The sequence below is a fragment of the Sus scrofa genome, chromosome 18 (assembly GCF_000003025.6).
Source record: "Sus scrofa isolate TJ Tabasco breed Duroc chromosome 18, Sscrofa11.1, whole genome shotgun sequence".
NCBI classification, from domain to species: Eukaryota; Metazoa; Chordata; class Mammalia; order Artiodactyla; family Suidae; genus Sus; species Sus scrofa.
In genome coordinates this window covers 33,418,541-33,446,346 of record NC_010460.4, presented here as the reverse complement: position 1 = coordinate 33,446,346, position 27,806 = coordinate 33,418,541, and the positions used below count along the sequence as shown (strand labels likewise).

Here is a 27,806-nt window from a genome sequence, read left to right as displayed (position 1 = left end):
AGAACATGACACTGGCAACTACAAAAGGAAGGGTTTCAAATAAATTAGGACACATTCCTACCATAGAATAGTATGCAGCTATTAAAAAGAGTAGTAACCAAGATATGGAAACAACCTAAATATATGTTGAGGGATGAGTGGATAAAGAAAATGTGGTATATACATACAATGGACTACTATTCAGCCTTAAAAAAAAAGTATGAAATCCTGCCATTTGTAACAAGATGGATGGACCTAGACGACATTATGCTCAGTGAAATAAGCCAAACACAGAAAGAAAAATACTGCATGATTTCATTTATATTTGAGATACGAAATATTCAAACACCTAGAGCAAAGAGTAGAATGGTAGTTTCAATGGAATTTAAAGAAAAAAAAAAGGGTAACAGAAAGCAGAATTACAGGGTTGAAATGGATGGTAACCTCAACTGTCACCTTATCACTAACTTTTTGCACCTTTTGAATTTTATACCATATGTTGTCAAGTATATTTAAGAGTATGCATTTTGGAACCATGCCACCTGGCTTCAAATACCAATTTTATATCCTTGTCCTGCATGATCTTAGAGAAGTTGCCTGATCTTTGGGCCTCTGTTTCTTAAGTAAAAAAATAGTACTAACACTACATATCCCATAAGGTTGTTCTGATACACGTAGAGAGCTTAGAACAGGGCAAACTCAACAGAACATACTCAAACTTATCATGGTTATTATTATTACTACAGATAATATTTCAAATAAATCAATTTTAAATATATTAGTTTTTAGACAGTTCCTGTTGTGGTGCAGTGGGTTAAAGAATCCAACTGCAGGAATTCCCATTATGGCTCAGCGGTAATAAACTCTACTAGCATCCATGAGGACGTGGGTTCAATCCCTGGCCTTGTTCAGTGGGTTAAGGATCCGGCATTGCCATGAGCTGTGGTGTAGGTCTCAGATGCAGCTCTGATCTGGCATTGCTGTGGCTGTGGGGCAGGCCAGTAGCTACAGCTCGGATTCAACCCTTAGCCTGGGAACTTCCATATGCCATGGGTACAGTCCTAAAAAGACAAAAAAAAAAAAAGAATCCGACTGCAGCGACTGCAGCTCAATCCCCAGCCTCACACCATCAGTTAAAGGATCTGGCATTGCTGCAGCAGGGCCTCAAATTCAATCCTTGGCCCAGGAACTTCCATATGCTGTAGGTGAAGCTATTTTAAAAAAAAAGTTTTTAAAACAGCTAGATTTATAATGTACTTACATGGATAGATATGATTTTTTTTTACGCTGCAGAACATAAATAATATGATCACATTTTTTAAAATATACACATCTGCAGGAAAAAAAAAAAAAAAAGAGCTGAGGCTCCACCCCAAAGCATTAGTAATGATAATTTCTAAAAATTAGGAGATTGGAGGAAGGAGGGAAAGGGAGACTGCAGCTTCATATCTGCATTCATAAATTGCATGTTCAGTTATATTCATGCATAAATTTGCATGAGAGTGACAAAATTTGGAACTTACAAAGCACTAAATCCTCATTCCACTAAGGAAGCTAAAAGACAGTTCAAGTAAAAATTAGCACCCCTTCCATCCTCTGGAGAGATAGAGGAAGCAGGTCAAACCAATGGGGATCAAAATGTCAGCTTCTGACATTCAGCTCCACACGGAAGGACAGAGTTGGTGTGTGGACCTTTGGCTCACTACCAAGGGAGGGCACACAAGACCTAGAACAGTAGACACAGAACACAAAGGAACACAATGGTACCCTTGGGGTTGTGCAACAGGGCAGCCACTGGAGTACACAATGTCCTCGTTCAAATGAGCAAAAGGAACTGCTTGGGTCCCAGCACAGCTGGCTGGGCCCAGCGGAGTTCTGGCTGGCTTCCAAATACCACTCTCCCCCTTTGTGCAGTGCACAGACTGCATCACTGTACACAGGGCCCTGCTAACACTCCGCTACACCGAGTTTAAGTCATGAACATACAGGCATCCCGCACCACCACTAACCGCATAAATCAGAAGGCAGACTTTCCACAGAGGGCAGATTCCAAAGGAGAGGAGGGACTGAGCCAGGCCAACCTGGTCCCCAGTCTCACACTAGCCAGCCAACTGCCAATCCTATCAGGCAGGGAGGGAAAGAGAAAAGGGGCAGAGTGAAAGCAGACTGCTTCACTAATGGAGCTCTCCACTTGGGAACAGAAGGAAAACTAAGTGTTCTTAACAAAGATACTAGCAATATAAGGTATTATCTAGAATTCTCTAAGGCAGAATAGCAATAAAACATGGCAACTAGAAAAAAGCAACAGAAACATCAAACATAACATGTTAACGGAAAAAGCATGCCAGGCTCTACTGATGACCTACAAGCTGTGGACTCCGCGTTTTGTGTCTTCAATAAAAAACAGCAGGCATACTCCCCACCTTGTTACCTCGTGGGATCATGTCTACCAGAGCTTTGCAAAGAGTACGTCATAGGCATTCGGGATGGGAGAGTCGTCCCTGCCGAAGGCATGTAGCATCCCTGGCTCTGTCCAATGAAGGCCACTAGTTATTCATCAAAAACAACACATTTCTAAACATCCATGGGAGTAGGGGTAGAGGGTGAGGGATTCAGCCAAGTTGAGAGCCACTGATCTAAACTGGACTAAGGTACTGTGTCAGCTACATGAAGCAGTATTAGGATGATGACAATTTATATGGGCGTCACTTACGCACAGCTCCCCAGCCATTCCACGCACACCCGCAGCTTACGTGCCTTTACTTGTACTATTTCTTTATCTAGGAAAGTCTTCTCCCTTCTCTTCCACCTAGTTATCTCCCACAACTCCTTCTCAATTCCATTCAGATGTCACCTTCTCCAGGACCTTCCTCTGTGCACACCTGTCTCCCAGGCCCACCATCCACGACTCCTCCGCCCTCTCCTTGCAGATCTGAGTTCCTTCAAATTTGCTGTTTATCTCTGCACCCACAGCACACTGCACAGGCCTAATGCATGTACCTAACACATATTTAATGGGGGGTGAACTTCTAAACTTCCTGAGGTCCAAACACCCTCCCCTCCCCAGTGTCAACCCAGCACCAGCACAGCGTCCAGCAAAAGAGGAACTCAGATCAGTGGACATCACAGGGAGGTAGCTGCATGGGCAGGGACAGGGTCTTCCAAACCTTCTCTCCTCCCTCGTCTGACCCTGCAGGATCGGTGGGCACTTCCTGTGGGTGCTGCCCTAGGCAATTTCTTCAAGGTGCACTGTAGTCTCTGTCTCAGTCTCATACAGGAGCATTACATAGGGAACCCAAGCATTTGGGCTAACTCCAACTGGTTTAATAAAACACATGCTCCAACCTGTCTTTCATTTCTCTTCTTTTTTTCCTTTTTTGAGCAAAAGGCACAAGCTACTACCCTTGTTTTGCCTGGTTCAGGCAGCATGGCACTGACCCTCCTTATCAACACCCAGGAGATGCCTGGAGATCAGCTGGTGACTCCTTCCTGACTGTGGGTCTCTGTTCCTACAGTCGCACGCCTTGCACACTGGCTCCCAGTAATGTGAAACCAGCAGTGGGACGCCAAGGGGGCTAGAAGTCTTTTTGCTCCTTCACAAACACTTGGGCTACTGCCATACCTCCCCATGGGGCTCGCAGAGGGTCTTGAGAGAAGAGTTATAGATGGTATCATGACCAATTATTCCAATTAGCATGGACTTCTATCTTGAACTCCAGGTCATCCATAATCATTTCTTAGGCTTGTAAAGCCCTTTATAATTTACATGGCTTCTTAAGAATGATCTCACTGGATCATGATAATTATACCATGAATAAGCAAAGCAGGCATTATTATCCCTGTTTACAAAGCAAGAAACTAAAGCTTCCCTGTAGTTTCCCTTAAAAGGATCTTTCCCACACTTAAAAAACAATGACATAGGAGATAAAAATTATAAAGAATCTATAGGACACCAGCAATACTGAACTACAGAGATGCCAGACTCCACATGACTGACAGTACAGAGGCTGAGGCTGGTCTGGGGAACCAGGAGCAAAGAATAGGCTACACGCTGGTGTTCTCATCTAACGATGGAGACCACTCATGAGAATCTGGTTGAACCTACTACCTGGACACATATATGCACAAAGCATGTGGTAGATGATCGAATTTCTGCAGAGTGGAAAATAAGCAAAGAGAGAAACAAACTGAGATAGTTCTTCAAATGAACAGCAGACCTGGGCTATCCTGACCGGTCACATTTGATTTATGCTCGACTGGTCAATTCATTTGCTTTTTCTTAACCAAATCACCCTTAGAACAGGAACAAGTCCTTCCTATCCACATCTAGGAGGCTTAAAAAGATCTAAAAGGACACGTGAGAAAATAAGGCAACAGAGTTACAAGCCCCATTTCAGTGGAATGCGGTATTATCCCCCCCCCCCGAAAGTTATGATTAAAGCAGTCAGGACCTATTCTGTCCATCAAGCCCAATGAATTCACAAGGGAGTGGGGAATGTGGGTCACCCTCAGAGAGAGAGAGCTATCTGGGGCAAAAGTCACTTGAAATCAAAGAGATCATCTGGCCACAACGCTTAACCTGCACCATGGGGTGACGGTTAGCTTTCCCTGATACTGCCCAGATCCGCCCCCAGCAGGTCTCTACTGTCACACATTCTATTTGATGAACCTGCCTTTCCTACATTATGGCTGCACAGTCCTGAGCTGCCTTTCCTAAGTGGCATCTAGTCTCTTATGCATCTCCCGACAAATGACAACTACCACAAGGTGGGAGGGTACCTGCCCACTGGCTGCAGCTGAGAGAAGGGGGTCCCAGTGATGGGGGGGGGGCATCTCAGCTGCACAGTCAGGGATGCTTCAACCCCTGGCTCCTGAAAGCAAGCCTCGATTGGCGGAGCCTCAGCCCACATTTCTGATGAGCCCTGTAGCAGTGATAAGCTGGGCTGGGCTGTAGAACTTCTCTGGGACATCATGGGGGTTCTCAATGGAACAGACGGACAAGGGCTCAATCCACCAATGCAAGGTTTCAAAGTCACGGGCTGTCCAACCATTAGCCTTGGCTCTGTGTCAGTAGCCAGCTTACACCCCTTGATCCCAGTGGACCAGCCAGTTTATTTAAAACACACACACACACACACACACATACACACACACACACAAAACAATAAATGCTGCAGTAAAAACTACGCCTTTTGTTGATAGCTTAACCTTAATTGACACCCCAAAGTCACCACCAGCACCACCAACACAAAACAAGATAAATGAGCAACAAAGACCTGACTGGGAAGACACTATAACATAGTGGTGATGGCGTGATAGCAAATCTCAGCTCCACAGCTCCTGAGCCTTGAGGTCTTGGTCAGGTTCTGTAACATTTCTGTGCCTCAGTTTCTCATGTGTAAAATTACAAACTATAATAAGAACAGTACCCATGCCACGAAGCTGCCGTGAGCATGAAATGAAATACCATGTACACAATCTTGGCATGGTGCCTGTCACATACTAAGAGCTCAGGAAATGTTTACTATTACCATAAAAGCAAGGTACTGCCTTTAACCGACTATGTCATCACAAAATACAGTTGCATCAACAGATTAACACTGTTACTGAGATAGAAATATAAATGCAAAAATCTTTCCACAGTGCTTAATGAGATACACACACACAAAACAATCAAACAAAAACGTGCAGGATATGGACATGATAGCCAACATGTCATAATAGATTTTCTTCTTGAAGACATTAAAAATACCAAAAAGGTCATTACCTCCATTAGAGTGCTCCAAGAACTCTGATGGGAGGGGACAGAACTCAGGGACATATAAAAGAAACTGCTTATATTCAAGAAACAAAAGTCTTGATTCAGCAAAAATCCCATGATTACCAAAATGAATAGATGGTGAGAGGAGACGGGGGGGGGGGTCCTCTAATTACACAATATTGTACTATGCTTATATTTGTTTCCCTTTAAAAAAAAAAAAGCTAATAAAAATTCATACTGATGCCTCAAGGAAAAAAAGTGTTTGTAAAGTCAGCCACGAGTTTGGGATGGACATGCAGCAAAATTTGGTTGTGAGAACTGTTGTACACCTATAAATGTAATACAATTCACTAAGTAATAAAAAAAAATAAAGTTAACCATGAGACAGACTAACGTTTGTCAGTTACCTTTTTCTTTTCAATCTCGCTCAAAATGTGCAATTGCCCGAGTAAATTTTAAGTATGCCAAAAACACTAAGAAATTACAAAACTCAATACCAAAATAATTCATGTGTTACAACCATAATTACTTGTATAGTTAGAAAATTATTATCCTCATAAGAAAATCCCAGCAAACTGCTTAAAGCATTTCCCTTCTGAGTGGAATGAGGAAGAATAAATGCAAATTCAGAGTTCAGTCATTTTGATGTCCCCCTGCCTAAGAAGGCTTTATCTCCATCAATTAGTACATGCAAATAATTTTCAATGTCTCTGCAACATTTCCCTGGTTTGTGAGGTCTTCCTGCCCCACTCCCATTTTCATTTTCACAGATGTTTCTGTGGAATACAAAATGAAGGAAAGCTTTCTTCTTCTGTTTCTGTGCCCTCTGCCTTTTGTTAAGTCTTTGTCTGATCTACTCCCAGAACTACAGCCAGAAAGGAAATGGGAAGGGAAAGTGGGGAAAGGAGAGTCTGGCTTTGCCCTTCAAAGCTACCATTTCTCAGGTGGAAAATAAGATTGTCACTCCATGCTGACATTTCGCCTTGTGTCACAATGATTAATAGTCCTAATTTTTTCCAATTAGGGAAGTGATCACAACCAGTCGATGGAACCCAACCAGTCTTGCACTGTGTGGTATGTGAATGCTATAATTTTGATGTAGAGTAACATCTGAGAGGATTCTTTTCCTTTTGATGGCTAAGGTAATATTGTATTTCTATCCCTGAGCTCTTTCTTCACAACTAAAAAGAAAAGAAGCCTTTCAGAAATAAATTATTTCCAAATCTGATTCCTTTCACCAATTTGCTTTCTTTCAATTGGTACATGTGACTCAAAAAAGAGAGTATGGGCTTGAGTTTATTCATTTGTATATGTTAATAAACTTGGCAATGCCTTACTACAGATAGAAAGACTTAGAGTGGTTTTATATGATATTTATCAACACTGAGGAAAATTCACTGAACCAAATTCTATAGGGAGTCTTCCAAGAGCATCCAGAAATAGACAAGGCTGCAAACGCAGTAAATTGTATGGAAGAAGAACCACACAAAGAGTAAATACCTCATATGCTTCACCTTCAATTATCTAAAGACAACTGAACATTTCAGATACGGAATATTCCAGACAGTTTCTCTGACATCTAGTCAAAGGAGTGCCCAAGGAAATCTCTAACTTACAATGAATTTGAGAATTGCAAGCAAATTTGGAAATCCACTCAAGTTTCCTCATTCCACTCTCTGATTTTTCAGAAAGGCCCTAAGAGATAAATGCTTTCATACGGTTATTATGAAGGAACCAAAATTAGAACCCTAGGCTCTTCCTTTCATAAGACAAGCTCATGTTAACCCTTTCTAAGAGGTACTTTATAGCATGATGATTACAAATGCATTTTTCAGACACGAATAGTTTTATTACATTGATATAAATGGTGTGAACTGTGCTACATGGCATATATGTTCTGAAAAATGCAATCATTCCATGACAACTCATATCCCCTAAGCCAGAGGGTTTCTCCCCATCCCCATCACTCAAAGCAGGAAGATGTCAACCATCAGGAGAATCTGGACCATAATTTCAAAGTCTGTTGTAACCGATATTTACCTGGGATACTCCAGTCTCATTTCAAGGCATTCTCCCATGTCAATGGTTTTCAAATTTGGTGTTCACGGTAAAGTTTTCCTATTTTGATGGTTGGTTGGTTGGTTGGTTTTTTAAGGAACCCTTAGATAGAACTTCAGCATATAACATCAATAAAAATCAGCATTTATCCTAACAAAATTTCTATTTTCTCATTTGCATCTGCTCAGTATCAAGTCAGTCAGGGAAGACACTGATCACAGGGTTCCTGTTGGCCCCTCATCACACCACGTGCAAATCAGAAAGGGGACAGTCCTTCCCAGTGGAGACATTCCCAATTCCAACCACCTTGTACAGAGCACATCCTGTAATGCCATACACTGGGCATGACAGATGGCTTTTAATAAAATGTTCTGATGAATAAGATTGTCCCCATGAAGACAAAAATTAAAAATGGGAAGCCATAAATGACTACTCTATCTCTTCAGCATGCTATATATGTCTATAATTTGTTTTAGTTGCCCAGTAGAGTGAAAATGCTATTTCTCACCAATGGCTAAATGCATATTTGGTAGCAGTTTTGTTTCTGTCTTTTAATAATAGTCTGCCTTGCCATCTCAGGATACTCTTATTCTGAAAGAGCAGCTGTGGCAAACTTTTGTTGCAAAAGTGGACCACTAAAAAGTTGGAAAAGCACCCCAAACTTGCAGGAAGCACGAAGAATGTCTAAGATACACTGTTTGCCAGAAGATTCTCTCCAAGTGATGATTACATGGTGGCCAGAGCATGTGACAAACAGATGTGCCTGAACATCTTCTGGTGTTTAAGCAGGTCCAACAGCCACATGCTATTGTGGAGACTTCACTTGTAAACACTCTTAAAACTCTGGACCTACCCACACTGGCTTAAATAAAATTTATTTTTATATTATAATTGATTATAAATTATAATTTATTATGTAGCAAATACCACACTAAGAGGAGGAAATACAAGAGGAAACAAAAAATCCAGTTCTGTCTTCATGGAGTTTAGTGGTGAGCAGTATTTGTTCATGAAATAGCACTCACAACTTTCTTGTTTTTATTCTCCATCTGGATTTTTTGGTGCCAATTTTATATGGTCACAGAACAAACAGAACCATGCCATATGCTTCAGAATTTCTGTAGGTACTTTAATACACTTTTGACAAATTCTGTCACCTCTCTGACAAATATATGTCTTCCTGGATCAGCTCTGTAGGATGTAAGAGGCACATCCTGGCTAATCTGGTTGCCCTCACCTTCTCAGAGTTTGGTGTATTCAGTCTGGACAACCAGATAGATAAACTTAACAAATAGCTACAACACACTGGGCTGAGAGTTTTCTCCCTCATCCAAGGAACCCATTGGCTAGGGTCTCAGTGAATGTGTGCCCCCTCCTCCCACATTCATAAGTTGAAATCCTAATGCCCAATGTGATGGTATAAGGAGATGAAGCCTTTGGAAGGTGCTTAGCTCATGAGAGTACTGCCCCCATGAACGGGATTAATGCTTTTATAAGAGACCTTACAGAGTTCCTTAATTCCTTCCACCCTGTAAGGATACAATGAGAAGTCTGTAACCTCAGAACCCAAAACCAACTGGCACCCTAATCTTGGACTCCCAGCCTCCAGACCCATGAAAACTAAATTTCCATTGTTTATAAGCCACCCAGTCTATGGTATTTTGTTATAGCAGCATGAATGGACTAGGATACTATTTATTCATTGATTTACCACTTACTGAGCCTACTAAAAGTTAGCTCTGAGTTAGCCTCCAGGGAAATCAAAGCTGAAAACACAGCATCTAGGGCTTGATAAGCCTGCAGCAAAGGTAGACAGTTTCTGATGATAGTAGCAAGAGCTACCGAGGAAGGCAGCTGTGGGCACAGATGAGGAAGAAAGAGCAGTTTTCATTTCTGCCTGGAGGCATCAGATTTGGAAACCCTCAGAGACGAGACACCACAGTTAGGTTTTTCAGGTAAAGAAGGGGAAGGAGGAGAGTTCCCATTGTGGCTCAGTGGTAATGAACCAGACTAGCATCCATGAGGATGTGGGTTCAATCCCTGGCCCCATGCAGTGGGTTAAGGAGACAGTGTTGCAGTGAGCTGTGGTGCAGGGTGTAGGTCCCACGCTGCTATGGCTATGGTGAAGGCTAGCAGCTGCAGCTCCAATTCGACTCCCTAACCTGGGAACTTCCATATGTGTGGCCCTAAAAGGAAAAAAAAGAAGAAGAATGGTGCAGCCAGTCAGAGTTACTGTAAGTGCAGGGACCAAAAGTCCAGAAGCAAGGAGCACATCACCTCTGAACAGCTCTAAATGGTTCCCTAGGATGGAGCACAAGGTGCAGGAGGAAGAACAGTACATCATGGGACTGGACTGCAGTCAGGGGCCAATTCTGGAAGGACTTAGTGTGCTACCAACTGACTTTGCACTCTATCCCAACTACCAAGGAAACATTACAGGTATTTGATTTTTTGTTTTTCCAGATGGAGCACCTGGAATTTGCTTTATAAAAAAGATCACTCAGGTTCATTGCAAGGCGTGTGCTAGAGAAAGGAGAGACCACAGGGAGGAGACAACTTAGGAGGATGCTGCAGTAACCCCGACAAGAAGGACCTACCCGGCATGCCCAGGTTGCTTATGGCACCAAATCCTTGGCCCTGCAGGATGAGGCTTCCCTGAGCACAGACGGGGCCCAGGTCCATGCAAAGCAAGGGCTTCCAACATCAGTACCACAAGCCTCAGAGCCTAGGGTTTCCAAGCCTCGTCCATCAGTGTTGATGGGCCCTCCCTTCTCGCTCTCCTCCCTGTCACTGAGAACTTGCACTTTACTCCAAGGCTCCTCCATGTTCCTGGTCATACCTGGCCAAATGCCTATTTTTACCCACTTTCTGCCATGCAGCCCTGTTTGGTCCTTGGCTCTCATCCTCCCCACCCCCCATTTTGGTACCTATCCATCTCCTGACCCACCCTGTGGCCCCTCCAGCACCACTGGGTTCGGTATCCCCCCCACTCCCATAGACAGGCAGCACATCAGGGCCTGACCATGACCACCAGTGACTAAGGCTGACATCAAAAGACAAGGCAGGTACTTATTTCATAAAACATTGGAATTAATACCAGTGTTTTATACAACAAGTAAAGTATGGTAAGTAATTTCTTCACCACTGTCCACAGAACCCCAAAGTCAGGAGCTAGGCCTCCAGATTCTGGCCACAGGCTTGTGTGTGCCCAGGCCTGTGGTACCATGACAGGGCGACAGGCTTCAGACTCAGACAATGTGTCCAAATCTCAGCTGAGTCACCCTGAACAAATCACTCACTCTCCCTAGGTTTGTTAAGGCTTCCGTGTGTATACAGTGGGTCAATCACACAGGCCTAGTCCCCGGAAGCAAGCATCTTAAAGTTGGTTCTTCCTCTGCCTACCCATTTTTAGTTATACTGAGTCCATCTTTTTTCCTTGGCCCAGTCTTAGAAGGAAATTACGAAAAAGGACAATCCATTGTCCAAGACACCTAACTTTGGTCAGGTGACAGGAATGAGTCCAGGGGGAACGGAAATTACCCAGTAGGAAGAGGAAGAAGGTCTTCCAGCTATTTAAAGTACAACTCCACTCGAGTGTTTCTACAGGCCAATCTCAGCAGCTAATGACTCACTCTATGGGGAGTATCTTGAGATGAAACTTCTATTCTTCTGCACAAGTTCTGAGTTTTCCAGGATATGAGACACTCCATCCTCGGGGCTAGTTCCTTGGTCTCACAAATGAACAGTATCACCATCCCAAGTCCTTCTCTTCATTTTAAATTTGAGGGGAAAGATGTCTTAGCCTTCACACTGATTTCTCTATGATAGGTTTATATGCTGCCTTACTAACAGAATAGTATTTAAAATATATATATATAACACCTATCTTGAAAAAAATGCATATATTAAATGAGAGAAAACTATGGAATATTTCTAGCTTCTTCCCTTAAGGGACTCAGTTTGATACCTCTTCATGTGCTTCTATAAAGCCAGCACAATGCCTTACATGCAGTAGGCATACCCAATAAATAATCACCCAACACAGGTTTGCCCTCAGTGTCTCATCAAAGGATATGCCTTTATACTTAATCACTAAGGGAAAAAAATATATATATGTGGCAAGTAAATTCTTACAAGGATGTACTTCCGGCTATTAGGAAACATATATTTAAGGACATAAGATGAGAAAGAAAAAAAAAATCCCCCCAAATTGCTTTATTCTTCTCAAGGCCCTGGCATTTACTGCCCAAGCCTTTCAAAAACAAAGTACACCTGAAGTGATAGCTCCAACCAAGCTGCTATATACTACAACTTCAACTACTTGTTCTAGATGCCAACCCAAATGGTCACACCTATTGCCCTGAGTTTTTCATAAATAATTGTAGCAGGGAAAAAATGACTCAAGACCTGGTTGCTTGAATGTACCCAAAGTGATTTAATGACTTAAGTCAGTATGAGCAATTCCGCACAAATGCCATTACTCAAATAAACATATTCCTGGAGTTATTAGTAGATAACCATCATCAAACACTCTCATTCAATTAAGTCTGTGCTTCTGGGGGTGGATCAGGGAAGTTACATATCAGACCACAGAGAGGGCTAACACGGATTACATCTATTACACACATGTCCAGGGTTCTGCTTCTAGTTCCTTTGTTCCTCTTCCTACAGTGCCTAGTGTACTAGTCAGCTCAGCCGCCCTAATAAAAGATCGCAGCCTGGGTGGCTTAACAACAGCTTTTTTTCCTCACAGCTGTAGAGGCCAGAAGTTGCAGATCAAGATCCAGGAGGGTCAGTTACTGGTGAGGGCTCCCTCCCTGGCTTGTAGACGGCCACTTTCTCACCATGTCTTCACATGCCCTTTCCAAGGTGCGTGCATGTGTGCATGCTTGTGTTCCTAGAGAGAGCCCCAAGCCCTCTAGGATCTCCTTATAAGGACAGTAGTCCTATTGGAACAGGGCTCCACCCTTATGACCTCATTCAACCTTAATTACCTCCTTATTTCAAATACAGCCAGGGTGGGGGTTAGAGCATCAATGTAAGAATTCTGGAAGGGCAAAAACCCTCAATCCATAACACTTGCGAATAAGCAATGATTCCCCGTAATTGCTAAACAAAGCCTCCTCAAGTTCTTGACTCTCCATAGTGATCAATTTCTCTCACAGGACAGAGTTTACAGAGCAATGAGAAGTGAGCGGTAACACCGACATTCATCTTCTAAACAAATACTTCTTGGAGAGAACAGTGTTTTTATCTTAGATGAATTTCTTTGAAGCTCTTTTTCAAAGAAGGATTGGGGCTCTTTTCCAAAGATCTGTACCCCACGGCCATCTGAAAACACAGCTTTGCGACTACAGGGAAGTGAAGAGAGCCGACACATCACAAATAATCAGGTAGATATAGCAAGGAAAGCCACTTTGAAACTCTGGAACAGAGTACTTCCTAGACATAAATGACAAACTAGATTCAGGCATTTCAGACTCAACTTCCACCAATCTTACCTCCAATCTGAGAGAAAAACTCTATATAGAAAATGATGTTTGGATTACAAAAGACTTTATATAACTATTTCTGATTTTGAAAATCTATGTTAATTGTGGAAAGGACTAAGTCTATGGGAGTTCACATCATGGCTCAGCAGTTAATGAACCCAACTAGTATTGAGTTGTGGGTTTGATCCCTGGCCTTACTCAGTGGGTTAAGGATCCGACATTGCCATGAGCTGTGGTGTGGGTCGCAGACGCAGCTCAAAATCCACGTTGCTGTGGCTGTGACGTAGGCCGGCAGCTACAGGTCTGATTCAACCACTAGCCTGAGAACTTCCATATGCCCCAAAAAGACAAAAAAAAATTTTTTTTTAATTTAAAAAATTAAAAGAAGAAAGTCTAAAAAAAAAAAATGCCACCTCTCAATTGCAACAATTGATTGTAACAGCATGTTGCAACATGTAATTTGTATCCTAATTCTTCACCTCTCATAAGTATTTTCTCATTTTAAGACTCATTACCATAATTTTTACATAATTTATACATAATATTTCCTCTTCTAACTCGGGGCCAAGAACATAAATGTTTGGCGTTCTGAATTCCTAGAAACTACAGAAGGGAATATTAAATGAAATGCACAATGCAGTTAATAAAGATGTAATTATTTATTGTCTAGATTGCTGAGAAAAATCTAGTTATTTGTCCTTGCTTGCTTCTTTATAAAACTGCCTTTGCTTGCTTGGGTTTTCCTGTTTCTTCAACAGCGCAGCGAAATCCTAAATCTGTTATCAAGGAAGGCTCACAGACCCTTCAACCCACTCTGGACACCCTCGGAGAAGGGCCAACAGCTTCTTTCCTCTTCCCAAGAGGGTGAGTACTGTTTTCTCTAGGAGCTAAGTTGGGGCTATTTTTAGTTGCCTCCTATACATACATATCTGTGTCCCCAAACATGTCCCCCTTGGTCACCAATATAGACAGGATTCTTTACTGCAGAGGAGAGGAAAGGAGAACCAAAGCCCTACAGGTCTGCTTAATGATTTCTGGGAGACATGTTCAGATTAAGGCCCAATTAACACTCTCATAAAATGGAACAAGAAATTGCCTGGCTTAAGAAAACTGTTCCCAACTTGGGGGAGGACTGGTTACCAAATTCACCCGGGGAAGACTTGCAAATTTCATATCCAGAAGGGTTCTCGCCAACCTCCATCCCACCAACCTTCTCTTGCTGGGGTGCACACAGGGGACATGAATGGGGGTGGAGCACAAACACACATGTGTAACTAGCTGCTTCCGAAAGCTTCCCAAGTGAATGTCATGCTTTCTCCTCCCCCCTTGCTGAGAAGCAGTCATGCTTTTGTTCATTACAGAGTAGCAGATGCCTCTTTGCGGATTTAGTGGCTTTCCTTCCTCAACAGGAAGTGATCACTGACCGATATAACCTGGGTCCTGACCCTCCCTGCAGTAACAAAGATGGGGCTAAAAATAAAGGCATGGGTTCAATGCCTCCCTGGACCAAGAGCACAGCTCCAAGCCAAGTTTCCAGTCATCCTGTTCTGTGCATCATGGTTTTTGGCAATTCAGCGTGCTATCATATCCGCATATCCACTATAATATCCAGCACACTTTGTTACTGCAGAATTTCAAAGGTGCCCACAAAAATCATATTTTTTATGCAGACCACAACACACATGTCAAACACAAAGTAGCATCTTCTGAGGACTTTCTTCCACTCACTCAACCACCCACCTTGTCATTTTTTTTTAATGCAGTTCCACCCGCCTTGGAGATATTCCTCCCAAATTCTGCCAATAGGCTTTCTGTCAAACTTCATTTCTGATATTATCCGTGTTTGCCTCTTTGTGTGCATTTATGAAATTTCAATGGAAAGTTATTACAAGCTACATTAGGGGAAGGGAGCATAATGCTAACTTAAACTGGAATCCCTTACTTCAAATCACATGTTTTTCAGGAGTACAGTATACTAAAGCTATACACTTTGAGGATTCTAAATTTGACTTTGTGGTTCCTAAGAAGTATTACTACACATTTACCACACACACACACACACACACACACACACACGCACAAAATATCTGTGTGTACAAATACACTGCTTTGGCTATCTGAGCATTTCCCCATTTTTTGGATGTGTGTATACACTTGTATGCTGTTTGAAGGACATATAAATCTTGTTTATTGAAATATTATTTGTGGTTTCTGTTTTTCAACATCCTGTTGGGGAAATCTCACAGACATGCACAATCTGGCATGAGGTATCTGCTTGGGAGCGAACTGTCACAGAAATAGAAATAACTAATGCCTGAGCCAGGCAATGCACTAATGGGAAGCAAGAAAAGACCAGAAAATCTAGTTTGCTACCAACCACATGGACAGCTAATATTTCTTATTTGGCAGTCCTGTTACCCATATAAATAAAGTGCTTCAAGATAACCGCTCTTTGAAAATTTGGGACTTGTCACTTTAAAACTTAGAACAGACAAGCAGACTGCATAATCAAAATCAATACAATTAATAAGGTCTTATCCAGGTGAATCGCACATAAATCAAATGAGCCTCTAATCATACTCTTTAGTCTAGAACCTCTCTCCTTTGCTCCAGACCAACTTCCTATTCCTGGAAAGGCATATATGAATGTTGGATGGGTATGGCAAACTCACGGTGGCCAAATAAAACTCTTAATACCATAAGATTTTTTGCCCACTTACAAAAATGTCTCTTTTGTTGAAAAGCACCTGTGTTCACCCAGTCATTCAAGCCAGAAGCCAGGAAGACATCCTAAACTTCCTCCTTTCCCTAGCTTCTGACGTCCAATTACCAAGCCCTTCTGTTCCCATCTCCGAAATATCTTAAATTTATGAAGAATTCTCTATGCAGGATTGCTTACCTGGTTCGGGTACTTCTCTCTTACCTCATCTATTGCAACAATTTCTCTTTAATCATTTTTATGCCAGGCCCCTCAACCACGAGCAACAATATGTGTTTTATAAAGTTGAATATTCATATATCCAAACAAAGTAATTTTTAAAAAAGAATTTGCTGGTATTCTTTGTATTCTAACAATTCTCATCTGGGCACTAATTACATCATCTGGGTCTACGTGTTAACTACATCTTCTCTGTAATGCTGCACATTTTATGTAGTTTCAATCACTATATTTACTTTGATTTATTTTGTCACTTGACAATAGCTAACTGGAATGTATTTTGGAAATAGAATTATTTATGGAATTACACCATTTCATGACCATATAAATACCTTGCTGTGCTGATAACCAAAAGTGATTAAACTATTCCTGCATTGGAATTTATGTTCTTTCACAGACAACATGGCAAAGAACAAATCTGTGCATAAAGTGTTTTGTCTCTTAATTTTTTTTTTCATGTAAACTTTGAGCAGTCAGATTACTAATTCAAACTCCTGCTAAAAACTGTCATATTAGGCAATACAGCTCAGTGGATAAGAGAGCAGGCTCTGTGTAAGACTTTTGGGGTTCCAATCCTAGTTCCACCATTTCCTGTGTGACCTTAGACAAGTTACTTAACCTCTCTAGGACTCAGTTTCCTGTAAAATATGAGTGATAATTGAGACTCCCCTCATGGAGCTGTCCCGAGGATCAGCGAGAAAACATGTGACAAGTTCTTAGAACTATGCTTGGCAAGCAGCGAGTACGCCAAAAAGGCTATTTTCATATACAGGATCACGTTCATATTCAATACAACCAGTAGGATAATGCATATCCTTTTGCCACAACTTTCACCAAAAGGCATCAACACAATTTTTTGGTGATTCTTATTTACTTAGTAGATATCCAGTGTATCTTAGCACACATTTTTTGTTTCTTAATAAACTTAAATTGCTTTAATTAAAAATAGGCTTGGGGAACGTTATTTCTTTATTCTTTAGTATTATATATACTCTGGCCAAATAAGCTTACCAGGTCAAATTTTTAAGAAAACAATTATATGAGTTACCGTTTTCTCTTTTAAGAAGGATCAGCAATATGTAAAAGGATAGAAAAGAAGGCACCCCTACAACTGGCAAGACACCTCATTAGAGTCATTACATTTGTTCTTCTGTTAGAGCTGACAGAGATCATTGTCAAAGGAAATTATAGACAAAAATCCAAAATTGGTCATTAGGCAGTTGATCCCAGTCCATGTCAAAAGGATTCCCATAAAAAGACACACACAACCTTAAAGAGACAATTTGTACAATGTATGTGATGGCTTTGGATATGTGTTTCGTCTTTAATGAGAAATACTACATAAAAAGACAGACTTTGACTTACATGGAAAGAAAAAAGTAAATCCTAGGTTAAAATAAAAACAAATTGATATTTGTTAAAAACACCACCACCTCCATGAATGAACTTAACTAGAAACCCAACAAGGTCTGAGTTTCAGTCCTTCCTATACCACAATTGTGGTATCTAGAGCTTTTTCAACTATGGGTTGGGACCCATTAATAAAGTCATTAAGCCAAGGTAGTGACAATCTTTTTTTTCTTACAAAAAAGAATACATCACAGAAAATAAGAGCAAATGCTGTTTCACTTATATGTGTTTGGGTGGTGCTGGTTGGTACTGGTGGTGTCAGGAAATAAAATACATTTCCTATTACAGATGCCAGTTAAACAAGATTAAAAGCCACTAATTTAGAGTATAGGCATATCTCATTTTACTGCACTTCGCGGATACTGCGTTTTTGTTTGTTTTTACAAAATGAAGGTTGGGGGCAACCCTGCATTATCAGATGATGTTTGCAATTTTTTAAGCAATAAGGTATTTTTAATTAAGGCATTTACATTGCTTTTTAAACATAATGCTATTGAACACTTAATAGACTATAGCACTATGTAAGCATAACTTTTAAATGCACTAGGAAACCAAAAAAATTATGTGACTTGCTTTGCTGTATAATTCGCTTTATTGCATTGGCCTGGAACTGAACCCACAATATCTCCCAGGTCTGCCTATAAGTCACTTAACCGCTGTCAAGTTGTTTCCTCATCTCTTAAATGGAAAATTTTTTTAATCACTCTACTTCAGAGAGTCATCCAAAATAAAATAATTTCACATTTGTTCAACTATAAAACATTGTATTCATATGTTATGGCTACGGCACTTTGGTTGGGTTTCTTTAGAGTGAAATGTTTCTCTGCTATGTATGCTCACAACAGAAAGTCACTATGCTAGAAACTTGGTCATACTTAGCAAAGATCATTCTGAGAATGTAGTCTCCTAAAAAGTGGAGCTAGAGATACGAAAGCCTTAAATTTCTTGAAATGGGTAGTACTTACCATTAAGCTTCTGGGGGAAAAACAAGACTGAAGAAGAGAAGCAGCATCTCGGTGTTACTGCGGGGCCTCGTGAAATCATCACTCAGGAGAACATTCATAGGCTATTCCCACAGGAGGCCAGATCAAGAACATCAGCTGCCACCCCACTGTCTGTGCAGCCCTTCAATGGTACTTTACTTGGAGGTAGAAATCACTCACTCCCCTTTGCTTCCCACTGAAAGTTCAGAATTCCATGCCAGGCTCTAAATGCCACAAACAATTCCAGGGCGCGCATCATTCTTTAGCAATACATGTGATAACACATCATAGTCCCACACATCATAGTACCACAAACAGGAAACATTTAAGACTCTGGCTAAGAAACTGAAAACAGCTAAGAGGAAAGGTACACTCCCTTGTAACTCTCCCACACAGGCTACCATTAAAGCACGCTTCTGAGAAAAAGGCATTCTAAAGAGCCTGTGTAAATAAGAGATGGGATGTCTTCCCCTAAAATACAGGGCGCTTTAAAAGGGCACTTGGATTCCAACATGGATCAGCTCAAAAACCGCTTCAGGATAAATGGAGGACATGAGTATTTGTGCGAACTCAGTGATACCCATACGAGAATACTTCATTTTTTTAAATGGCATGACCTTCATATAAGCTTGTTTGGAGTTTTGTTTTTTGTAAGCCCCTTGGAGATGTTTGCGCTGATCAATCCAGACTGTTTTCGCCTTCAAAATTTAACTGGGTTCACACATGTAAAACATCTGGCTGAGTCTCTCAGGCTAGGGTTCAATCAGGCTCACAGGCTCACCTGGGAATGCTGCAAGGAAGCCTGCTGAGCAAATGAATGTAGAGATAGATCTGCAATGGTCTTAACTTTCTCTGTGACTAATTCCCACCACTTGAAAGGAGGGAAGGGGGGTATGACAGATGAGGACCTGCAGAAGGCAGACAGTGAACATGAGCAAAGTTGTAAAGGGGCCATCAAGATGTTTTAGTCACTGCCCACAGAGGTCTTAGTGGAGCGAGAGAATCAAATAGATTTCAAAAGCGAGCAGCCAGCACCTTGGTTCTGGCAGCCTGCCAGGTAGCTTTTGCTTACCTGTGATCTTAGTTGGAAAACACGTGTGATGTGTCACAGCAAAAGTGTCTTTGTCAGAACAATCTCTACACAATGGGTATGTTTTTCCAACCAAAGAACACATTTGTTGAGAAGAGCTCTACAGAATTAATACTTCGAAGTATCTTGGATATCATTTGACCCTGAAACGTTACAGGACTCATCTAAGCTCATACTGCTGGCAGCATTGTCTAGCCTAGGACCAAGAGGTAAACAGAATTTCCCAAGATAAAATATGCCTATCATTGTGCCTACTAACACGTTTTCACAAGGTTCCTTATCACACTGGACCCTAGCTTTATCATTATACCTATGTAATTCCCTAGAACACTCAGGTATATGACTAAATATACATTCTTGTAAGACGGTTCATCAATTAAATGAAGGAGATGGAGCCCACATACCAGGTTTGAAAAGAATTTCTATCTCCGATATACCCTACTACGGGTATGAAATTTAAGTAATTTCATCCTTGTTCACAGTAGGTTGCTTGAAAGTGAAACACTAATGTATAAAAACATTCAATTATTTCGTACATGATGGGTGGCAGATAAGAAGTATCATATTAGAAATATACAATTTGCATGGAAACTTCAAGTATTCAAAGTTACAAAGATGAATTTATTTCAAAGAATAAAGAAATTGCAATACGATGATACCTGATATCAGCCAAACATTTGGGACCATCATATATCTTTTTCTTAGTACTTATTAAAAAAAACTAGGCAAGGAAAGCATAAACACTACCCAAGTTTATTAATAAATAACAACTTGCAGCATAGGCAGCTACAAATAGTGCTCGCTATGGTGAGAAATAAAGTCCACACATAAATATTCTAGCAAAATTTTCACTACACACACACCTAACAGATGGATTCTAAAAAACAGCTAAGCATTCCATAAGCCAAATGTTCAAAAATTAATAAAAGATGATTAACTTCATATACTATAATTACATGTTATAATGTAATATAGTAAAAGATGACACACACAGTGCTCTATGTGTGATATTGTATAAATGAGCACAATGGACCCCTCTCTGCTCTCATCTCACTAAACCTCCTTTTCCCAAGTGTGTGCTCACCCTTCTACCTCCTCCAACCTCCTCTGCAACCAAATCACAACCACCCAAAGGCGAGGTGTCGGCTGCAGCCCAAAACATTTGACTGATAACATCCGGTTTGCCATTCCAGGAAATCCCACAGTGTGTCTTAAGCCTCTGCCCACAGCTTGCAAAGAAAGGCGAGAGAAGAACTAATCAATACAAGCACCCCAGCTGTGACCTGGCACATAAAGAAATCAAGAAAATAAATCCCCTCCATAATCTGTATAATTTAACACTTGGAAGAAAGCAACATCTGGGATGAACTCCAAACGGGACAGTGTTGCTTGATGTCTGTGCTTCCTGCACTGGATGTTAAGCCTGGTGACAAGGGAACTCGGTTCCTCACCAGTTCAGCTAAGGCAATGTCTCTCCCATGCAAGGGCTAATCTATCCCAAAAAGGGGGCGAGTGAAGAGAAGGAAATGTCTATGCTTTGCCAGTACAGTGCCTGGCAAAGACTCCCCTTAACGCTTCAAAGACAGGGAAAGCTGGAACCCCCTCCCAAAGATGGGTCCTGGACAAACTATTGTCTTGCCAACCAGTCAAAATCCAGAATGAAAGCTAATGTAATATAGGAGATTGACTTTGTTTAATTACACAGTCCTTTCAGAGGACTCCAAAATCCTATCCCTTGGCTAAGTTGAAAAAAAATAATAATAATCTTATGACTATGACTCCCTGGAAAGGCTTTCCAGATTTTTTAAATCATAGAAAAATGAATTTAGAACATAAGCAGATACCTACACATTATCTAAGTCACTAGATCTATACTCAATTTATTTAAAAAAAAAAGTCCACCAATCAGCAGGACAGGGCATTATAGGAAATAAAGATTGTTAGTAAAATCCATAACGCTTTCTCTCTGTTAAATCTTTTGAGAGGTTATAATTGCATTTGGCTGCTACAAGCTTGTCAGAGAGCCTGGCTTCTTAATAGTCACTACCCTAAAAGGAGTAACTGTCAAGGGGCGACCCAGCTGAAATCAAACAACAAAAACGGGAACTGTAATCGGCCTGAAATGGGAGGAGGGAAAGGAAGGGAGACTCCTGTATTCATCCGTCAACATTAATGTCCTTTGTTGTTCACCTTTGCACAGAACGGCGAGCGTTACCCTGTTCCTTCTCCTCCAAACACCAGTGTCAGGGTAGTCCTTCCCCAAAAGCCGTCTCCGTGCCTCTAAGACCCAAGCTTTCCGATTCCCTCTCCCCATTATCGCTCCACAGCTGTCCTCCATCACCACCCCCACCGGCTCACCCCGGGCAGAGAGGGTGATCAGAAGTAAAAACATTGCTGAAATACCGGTTCCCCTCCAAAGACCAAAGAGCAGAGCGACGCAGATGTTGAAATTTACCAATCCCCCCCGCCCGTCAACACACACACAGGGTAACCCGGGATGAGAGTCCCCGGCCGGACTCTGTCTGACCGTCTCTTTTGAGGACGGTGCCACATTCCGCACTCTGGGAATGCTGAAGGGAGGCAGAGGGAAGGTTCTGCGCCTCCCTTCTGTTTTGGGGCTGTTCACTTAGCGCGATTGTTGTTGTCTCCCTCTCCACCCGGGAAATCGTTACAGCCCTTGCCGCCTTGGGGAAAGGTAGCAGCTGGAGAGGAACGCGGTTCGCTCTCCTCTTGCAACTTGACACACACACGCCCCGTCGCCACTACAAACTCCGCAGGCAGAGCCTGCAGCGGGCGGGCTGGTCGCGCGCTCCCCCCAGCCGCTGCCCGGAGCGCCCATCAGACGCTGAGCGGCGAGACCCCAGAGCGCACCCCTCTGCCCGGAGCTGGCTGGGTAAAGCCCCGAACCCGCAGCGCGATGCCAGGATGAGGCATTTCCAGCCGGGAGAAGAGAGAGTCGCCAGGGCAAGGACGCGAAATACGCACCCGCTCCGGCCAGAGCGGAATAAAAAGTTCGCCCCGCGGAGACTCACCCACGCCGTATTTCTCGTGCTCTGTAGGTATCCACATGGCTAAAGAGGGGTTCGGGGTCTTCGGGCTTTGTAATCCCCTCACCCCTTCTCCAGCTCACAACAATGCACAGCTCCGGAGTAGCGTCTGCAGCGCTGGAGCCCGGCGGCTCCGCGCGGGCTGCGGGCGCTGGGCAGGGTCTGCACTGGAAGCTCGCGAGTCCGAGGTTGACACCGCGCGGCCGAGGCTGCGCCGCCCGCCGCTCTCCAGGCGGCGGCTGCTCACAGTCCTCCGACGCGCTCCCGGGAACCCAGCGGCGCAGTCATTGTTCTGATTCACTGAACTAAGCGAACACGCCGGGGCACTCTCGGGCGCACCCCCGCCCGCCAGCGCCTCTTCCAGCCCTCCCTGCCCAGAGCCTGCGCAGCACACTGGGAATTGTAGTTCTGGGTCTCTCCATCCCGGAAGGGGGCGTGGCACTAGCATGTAGGGCGGGGTTATGTTCTGATCGTCACGTCCTATTGGCCCAGAACGTGACGGCACGGCGTGGGAGTGGAGGAAACGCCGCGTCGATGGGGACTTCGTTTCTAGGCGCGTTTCCATTGGTTGCGCTCCTGCCCGTGACCCTCCCTTTTTTCTTCAGCCGCGTAATGGCTGCTCCCAAGACCCAGGGGGCTGCTCCCCAAAAGGAGGAAGACGGTGATGGCAGCAGCGGCGGAGCCGGAGTTTTCACTTATGAGGGTGAGTACAGTACCTCTGAGGTGCAAGTGGTTTATTTTCCTTTTTCTCCCACCTAGAGTGCAGCTGACTGCGGGGCGGACCCCAGCTCTAAGGCCACCTGGGGGCGCGAAGGGGCCACATGAGGGGCCCCGAGGGACATGGTGGGGTGGGCGGCGGCAACTTGAAGGGGTCTTTCTGAGAAGGAAGAGAAAATGGGATGGAATGGCTTTTCCGAAGCCAAGGAAGTTCTCTGAGCGTTTATCCTGCCTTTGGAGCTCGCACCTTTGCGCTCTCTGCCGAGTGAGTGGGCGTGGGTCAGGTCAGGTTCCGGCCTGTGTGCTGTTAACTCTGGGATTAGCAGCGTTTTCTTCGCCAGTACCCTACCCCCGCTTCGATTTGCTTGCTTTGGCCTCTGAAGATAAGTTTTATTTGGGTTCGGGCGGATTTCCAGTTGCAGACTGGTCGCTGCCTTGCACGCCCCAGATTTTCTCAGTGGCTGGCTCGTGCAGCCTCTGAAGGGAGAGTGTGTGGCTCTCAGAGCTTCTCCCGTTGCTCATTGACTGCCCTTGGCATTCTCCGGGATTGGTGGAGCTGGGTCCTTGGAGCAAGAGGAAAGAAGCGGCAATTGGCTCTCGTGGCTTGAGAGAAAATCTTCACAGCTTCTTTGGCTTTACCTAACTTTCAAGTTGTCCTTTTATCCGGTGCAGAGGGCAAAAAAATCAAACTTTGAAAGCTGCTGGGGGATTATCTTTAGAATTCCTAGCCCAATTCTTTTACCTTTAATCTATATATTTATCCCCCACCTGACTCCCTTCTTTTTTGATTTGATATGTAACTTAACACAGCTAGTTGTCTTTTTCTAATGGACATGGTTTGGAGCTTCATTTTAGTTCTCCATCCTTATTGCGGTTTTGTAAAATTTCTTTCTTTGCTTTTGCATTCGTGGTTAAATTGACATTTTTGTCTTAGCACACAGACTGTGCTATGTCTTCCCACTTCCCATCCTAGTGGAACCTCCTACCTCTGAAATTATTTCAGCACTTCTGCCAAAGAAATCTTTGGTAAGCTCCGTACTTAAATATTGAGTTATATCCACATCCTAAACAATTCATTCCAGGGTTGGCCATATAGTCAGATCTTATCTAACAGTAACATACTCTTAAGGTTTTCCAGCTTCTCAAAATTCCAGAGGGTTACGTGTTTGAACATTTGAAGGTGGAATCCTTTGTAAATTGATCTCATAGATTAACTCATAAAGAAGAAAATGGTGTGCCTTTCAAAAACATTGTAAAACTTTTAAATATCATTACTTGTTTTTAAATTATAAAACTTTTCATTATAAACTGTTCAAACTGTTCAGAAATGTGTATGGTAAAAAACTGCAACATTTCAAAGTTTCCCCATCACACACAGTCCCATTCCCAAAGTAACAACTTTTACAGGTTTGGTGTGTGTTCTAATATATGGCTGTGTGACACACATCTGTATAGTTTTGGGGGTTTTTTTTAAATAAAAAGGGCTCATTCCGTGTAAGCATAAAGATCTGTCACCTTCTTTCTCACAATGATCTGTTAGAGACATTCTTCTACATCAGTACATTTATTGATTCATTCTTTTCAAGGACTATGCCCGTAGTATTCCATAGTATGGACATACCCTACTTCAGCTTTTCCTCTGTTAATGAACGTATACTGTAGCTTTAGTTTTTCAGTAATGTAGCGAACAACTTCACATACATGCTTGTTCACCAGGTGTGTATTTCTTGAGGAATTGGGTCAAAGATGACACACATTTAAAATTGTGGTAGATATCAGATTTTCCTCTTAAAGAGTGTATATAAACATTCCTACCAGTAGTCATATGAATATTCTTTTCTCCATATACTTACCAAACTGTGATGACCAGCATTAATTCAGGATGAATTTTTAGATAACTATTAGATTGAATTGAGTAACTGATAGGAAGCGTAATTTTAGGTTCCAATTTTACAACGAAGATATTGAGCAGCAGAACTGCCTAGTAGTCTCACTGATTTGTAGCAGTCAATGGAAGTTTAATGGTTGATTTTTATGTTGTTTTTATATGTGTTAAGGTTGTCATTAAAAATTCTCTTCAGAGTTCCCGTTGTGGCGCAGCGGAAACGAATCTGACTAGTAACCATGAGGTTGCGGGTTCGATCCCTGGCCTTGCTCAGTGGGTTAGGGATCTGGCATTGCCATGAGCTGTGGTGTAGGTTGCAGACGTGGCTCGGACCCTGCGTTGCTGTGGCTCTGGTGTAGGCCGGCAGCATGGCTCTGATTCAGTGCCTAGCCTGGGAACCTCCATATGCCATATGCTGTGGGTGCAGCCCTAAAAAGCAAAAAAAAAAAAAAAAAAAAAAATCTCTTAATAACCTGTTTATTATCCTGTGACTTTACCAACATTCTTTTACAAGCCTGCAAAGTGTGATACAGGTTTTGGTGGAAATAATGTAGATTCATATTTTTCTGTTAAAGCAACTACTTCAGTTATCAAAAATGTCTTCCCCTATAAAATCACTGATTTCTTGAAAAATGCCTCTTTTAACAGGTTTCTCTCTAATTAAAATATCAATCTGTGTATTTATATTATGAAACAGAAGGGACTAGGGAGTCTTTTTATAGGAATCCTTGCAATTCTACAAATTTCTGCTAGAATGAGTCACTGGGTAGTATGCATGCAGGTTCAGCACCTTCCCTGAGGTCTGTGTGTCATACTTCCTGAGGCACCATCTCTTTCCAGGGAAGGCCCTAATCTTCCACAACACTGCTTTCCAACCATTTGAACAGTAACTAGCATTTCATATTGTCCCCTAAAATTAAGAACAGGTAATAAACCTTCCAATAGTTCTCACACTTGGGGATATTACTGGGGAAATTTTTCCGATGAAGTTGATTTTTTCTGACAGTGTCAACCTGTGCTTCCATCGGTATCATAAGAGTCTGACAGAGTCAACTTTTTTTCTCTGCAAATGCATGACCAGTAGATGATGATCATGGTAATACCTCTTTGGATTTATAATTCTTTTCCTCTGGAGACCTTATTAACTCATTTGTGATGTCTCTAGAAGAAATGGGGGTAGCAGGTGGTGTCATCTCCTCATTCTTATATTTCCCATTTTGATAAATAGCATCAAGCTTTAAAAACCTAGGAAGCACCCTTGATTTCTGTCTTGCCCTCAGGTCCTAAATCTGATCAGTTACCATGTCTTATCTTCCTGTGCCTGAAAGAATCTTTTGAATCCCTTCTTTCTCTTCATCTCTTAGAATAGCCACTATTCTAACCCTCACCATCACTGCTGAATTACTTGTGTCCTGACTCTCCAAGCTGTGCTTTTGGGAACTAAAACCTTGTCATTAGTTTTTGTCTGCTCGACCCTATTCTTGGCAGTATTTAATAAATGTTTGACCAGAACTGAATTCTAGCTTGAATGATTACAAAATCTTCCTATTGATCTCACTGGCCCTTGATTTTCTCTCTCTTAATCCATCTTCCAAAACTCAAATATATTCATGAGTCTTTAATCAGATCTTTAGAGTAACTCTAACATGTGGTATTTAAGGTTCTAATCTACTTTATAAGCCTCATCATCCATACCCTGCTTCCCTTCCCAAGTGTCCATTATCACACTTTCCATATCAGATTATAGTTAGTTGTTGGCAGTTTTTTTTCTACATCAATAGACCGTGAACTTCCTGAGGGCAAGAGTTATCTTATCTTACTTTCATACATCCAGTGCTTATCAGAACTGTGTGTAGTCAACCCTCTATAACAATTTAACAGTTAGGATCTGTATGAAATTTATCCAAAATACTTAAAATGACTAGTATTTTAAGCAGACGTATTAAAGTAGAATAAAAAACTGAGTAGAATAAAAAACTGAGTAGATGTTATATGCTTGTGAAAATTAGGCATCCCAACTGGAAGATGCAAATAGCATCTTGAAGATGATACTTTGCCAGAGGTAATCATAGTTAGCATTTTAGCATAGTTTTTCAGTCTTTTTTAAGTGAAGTGTTAGTGTTTAGATAATGATTAAATGTTTACAAGAATACTTCAGTTCTTTGCTTTATAACATTGTAACCTTGTGAGTGAACTGCTGCAGAGACTTTGAAATCTGTCTTCCAATTTCTGTATGGCTTTTATCCAACTTTCCACAGGTTGTCATCTCATTTCCAACATTAATGCTTAGGTCCAGTCTCATATATTTGACATGACATTGGAAAAAGGACTAGACCCTATCTTGGAAAAACTGTATTTAAATTTCAATTCTGACATTTAGGAGCTGTGTAACATAGTTTTATTGCGTATCTGCTACATTTATGAAAATGTAGATATATTGCCTACC

The 27,806-nt window shown here is 42.0% G+C and overlaps 2 protein-coding genes across 11 annotated transcripts in view; one reads left to right on the top strand and one right to left on the bottom strand.

The window, feature by feature from the left end:
• The window catches only part of DOCK4 (dedicator of cytokinesis 4), a 456,170-nt gene extending 433,022 nt beyond the window's left edge, over window positions 1-23,148 (bottom strand). For 4 of the 9 annotated variants that reach the window (XM_021079279.1, XM_021079282.1, XM_021079284.1 and 1 more), the window contains exon 1: window positions 22,744-23,131. In XM_021079279.1, the coding sequence (XP_020934938.1) occupies window positions 22,744-22,780 (37 nt within the window). In that variant the 5' untranslated portion in view covers window positions 22,781-23,131. Of the gene's footprint in view, window positions 1-22,743 lie in introns of all 9 variants that reach the window. The other 5 variants (XM_021079283.1, XM_021079278.1, XM_021079277.1 and 2 more) reach the window with 4 other exon arrangements.
• Window positions 23,241-27,806, top strand: part of ZNF277 (zinc finger protein 277) — a 113,171-nt gene continuing 108,605 nt past the window's right edge. The window contains exon 1 of one of the 2 annotated variants that reach the window (XM_005673239.3): window positions 23,241-23,461. In XM_005673239.3, coding sequence (XP_005673296.2) covers window positions 23,293-23,461 — 169 coding nt within the window. In that variant the 5' untranslated portion in view covers window positions 23,241-23,292. The remainder of the gene's footprint in view (window positions 23,462-27,806) is intronic. The other variant, XM_021079287.1, reaches the window with a different exon arrangement.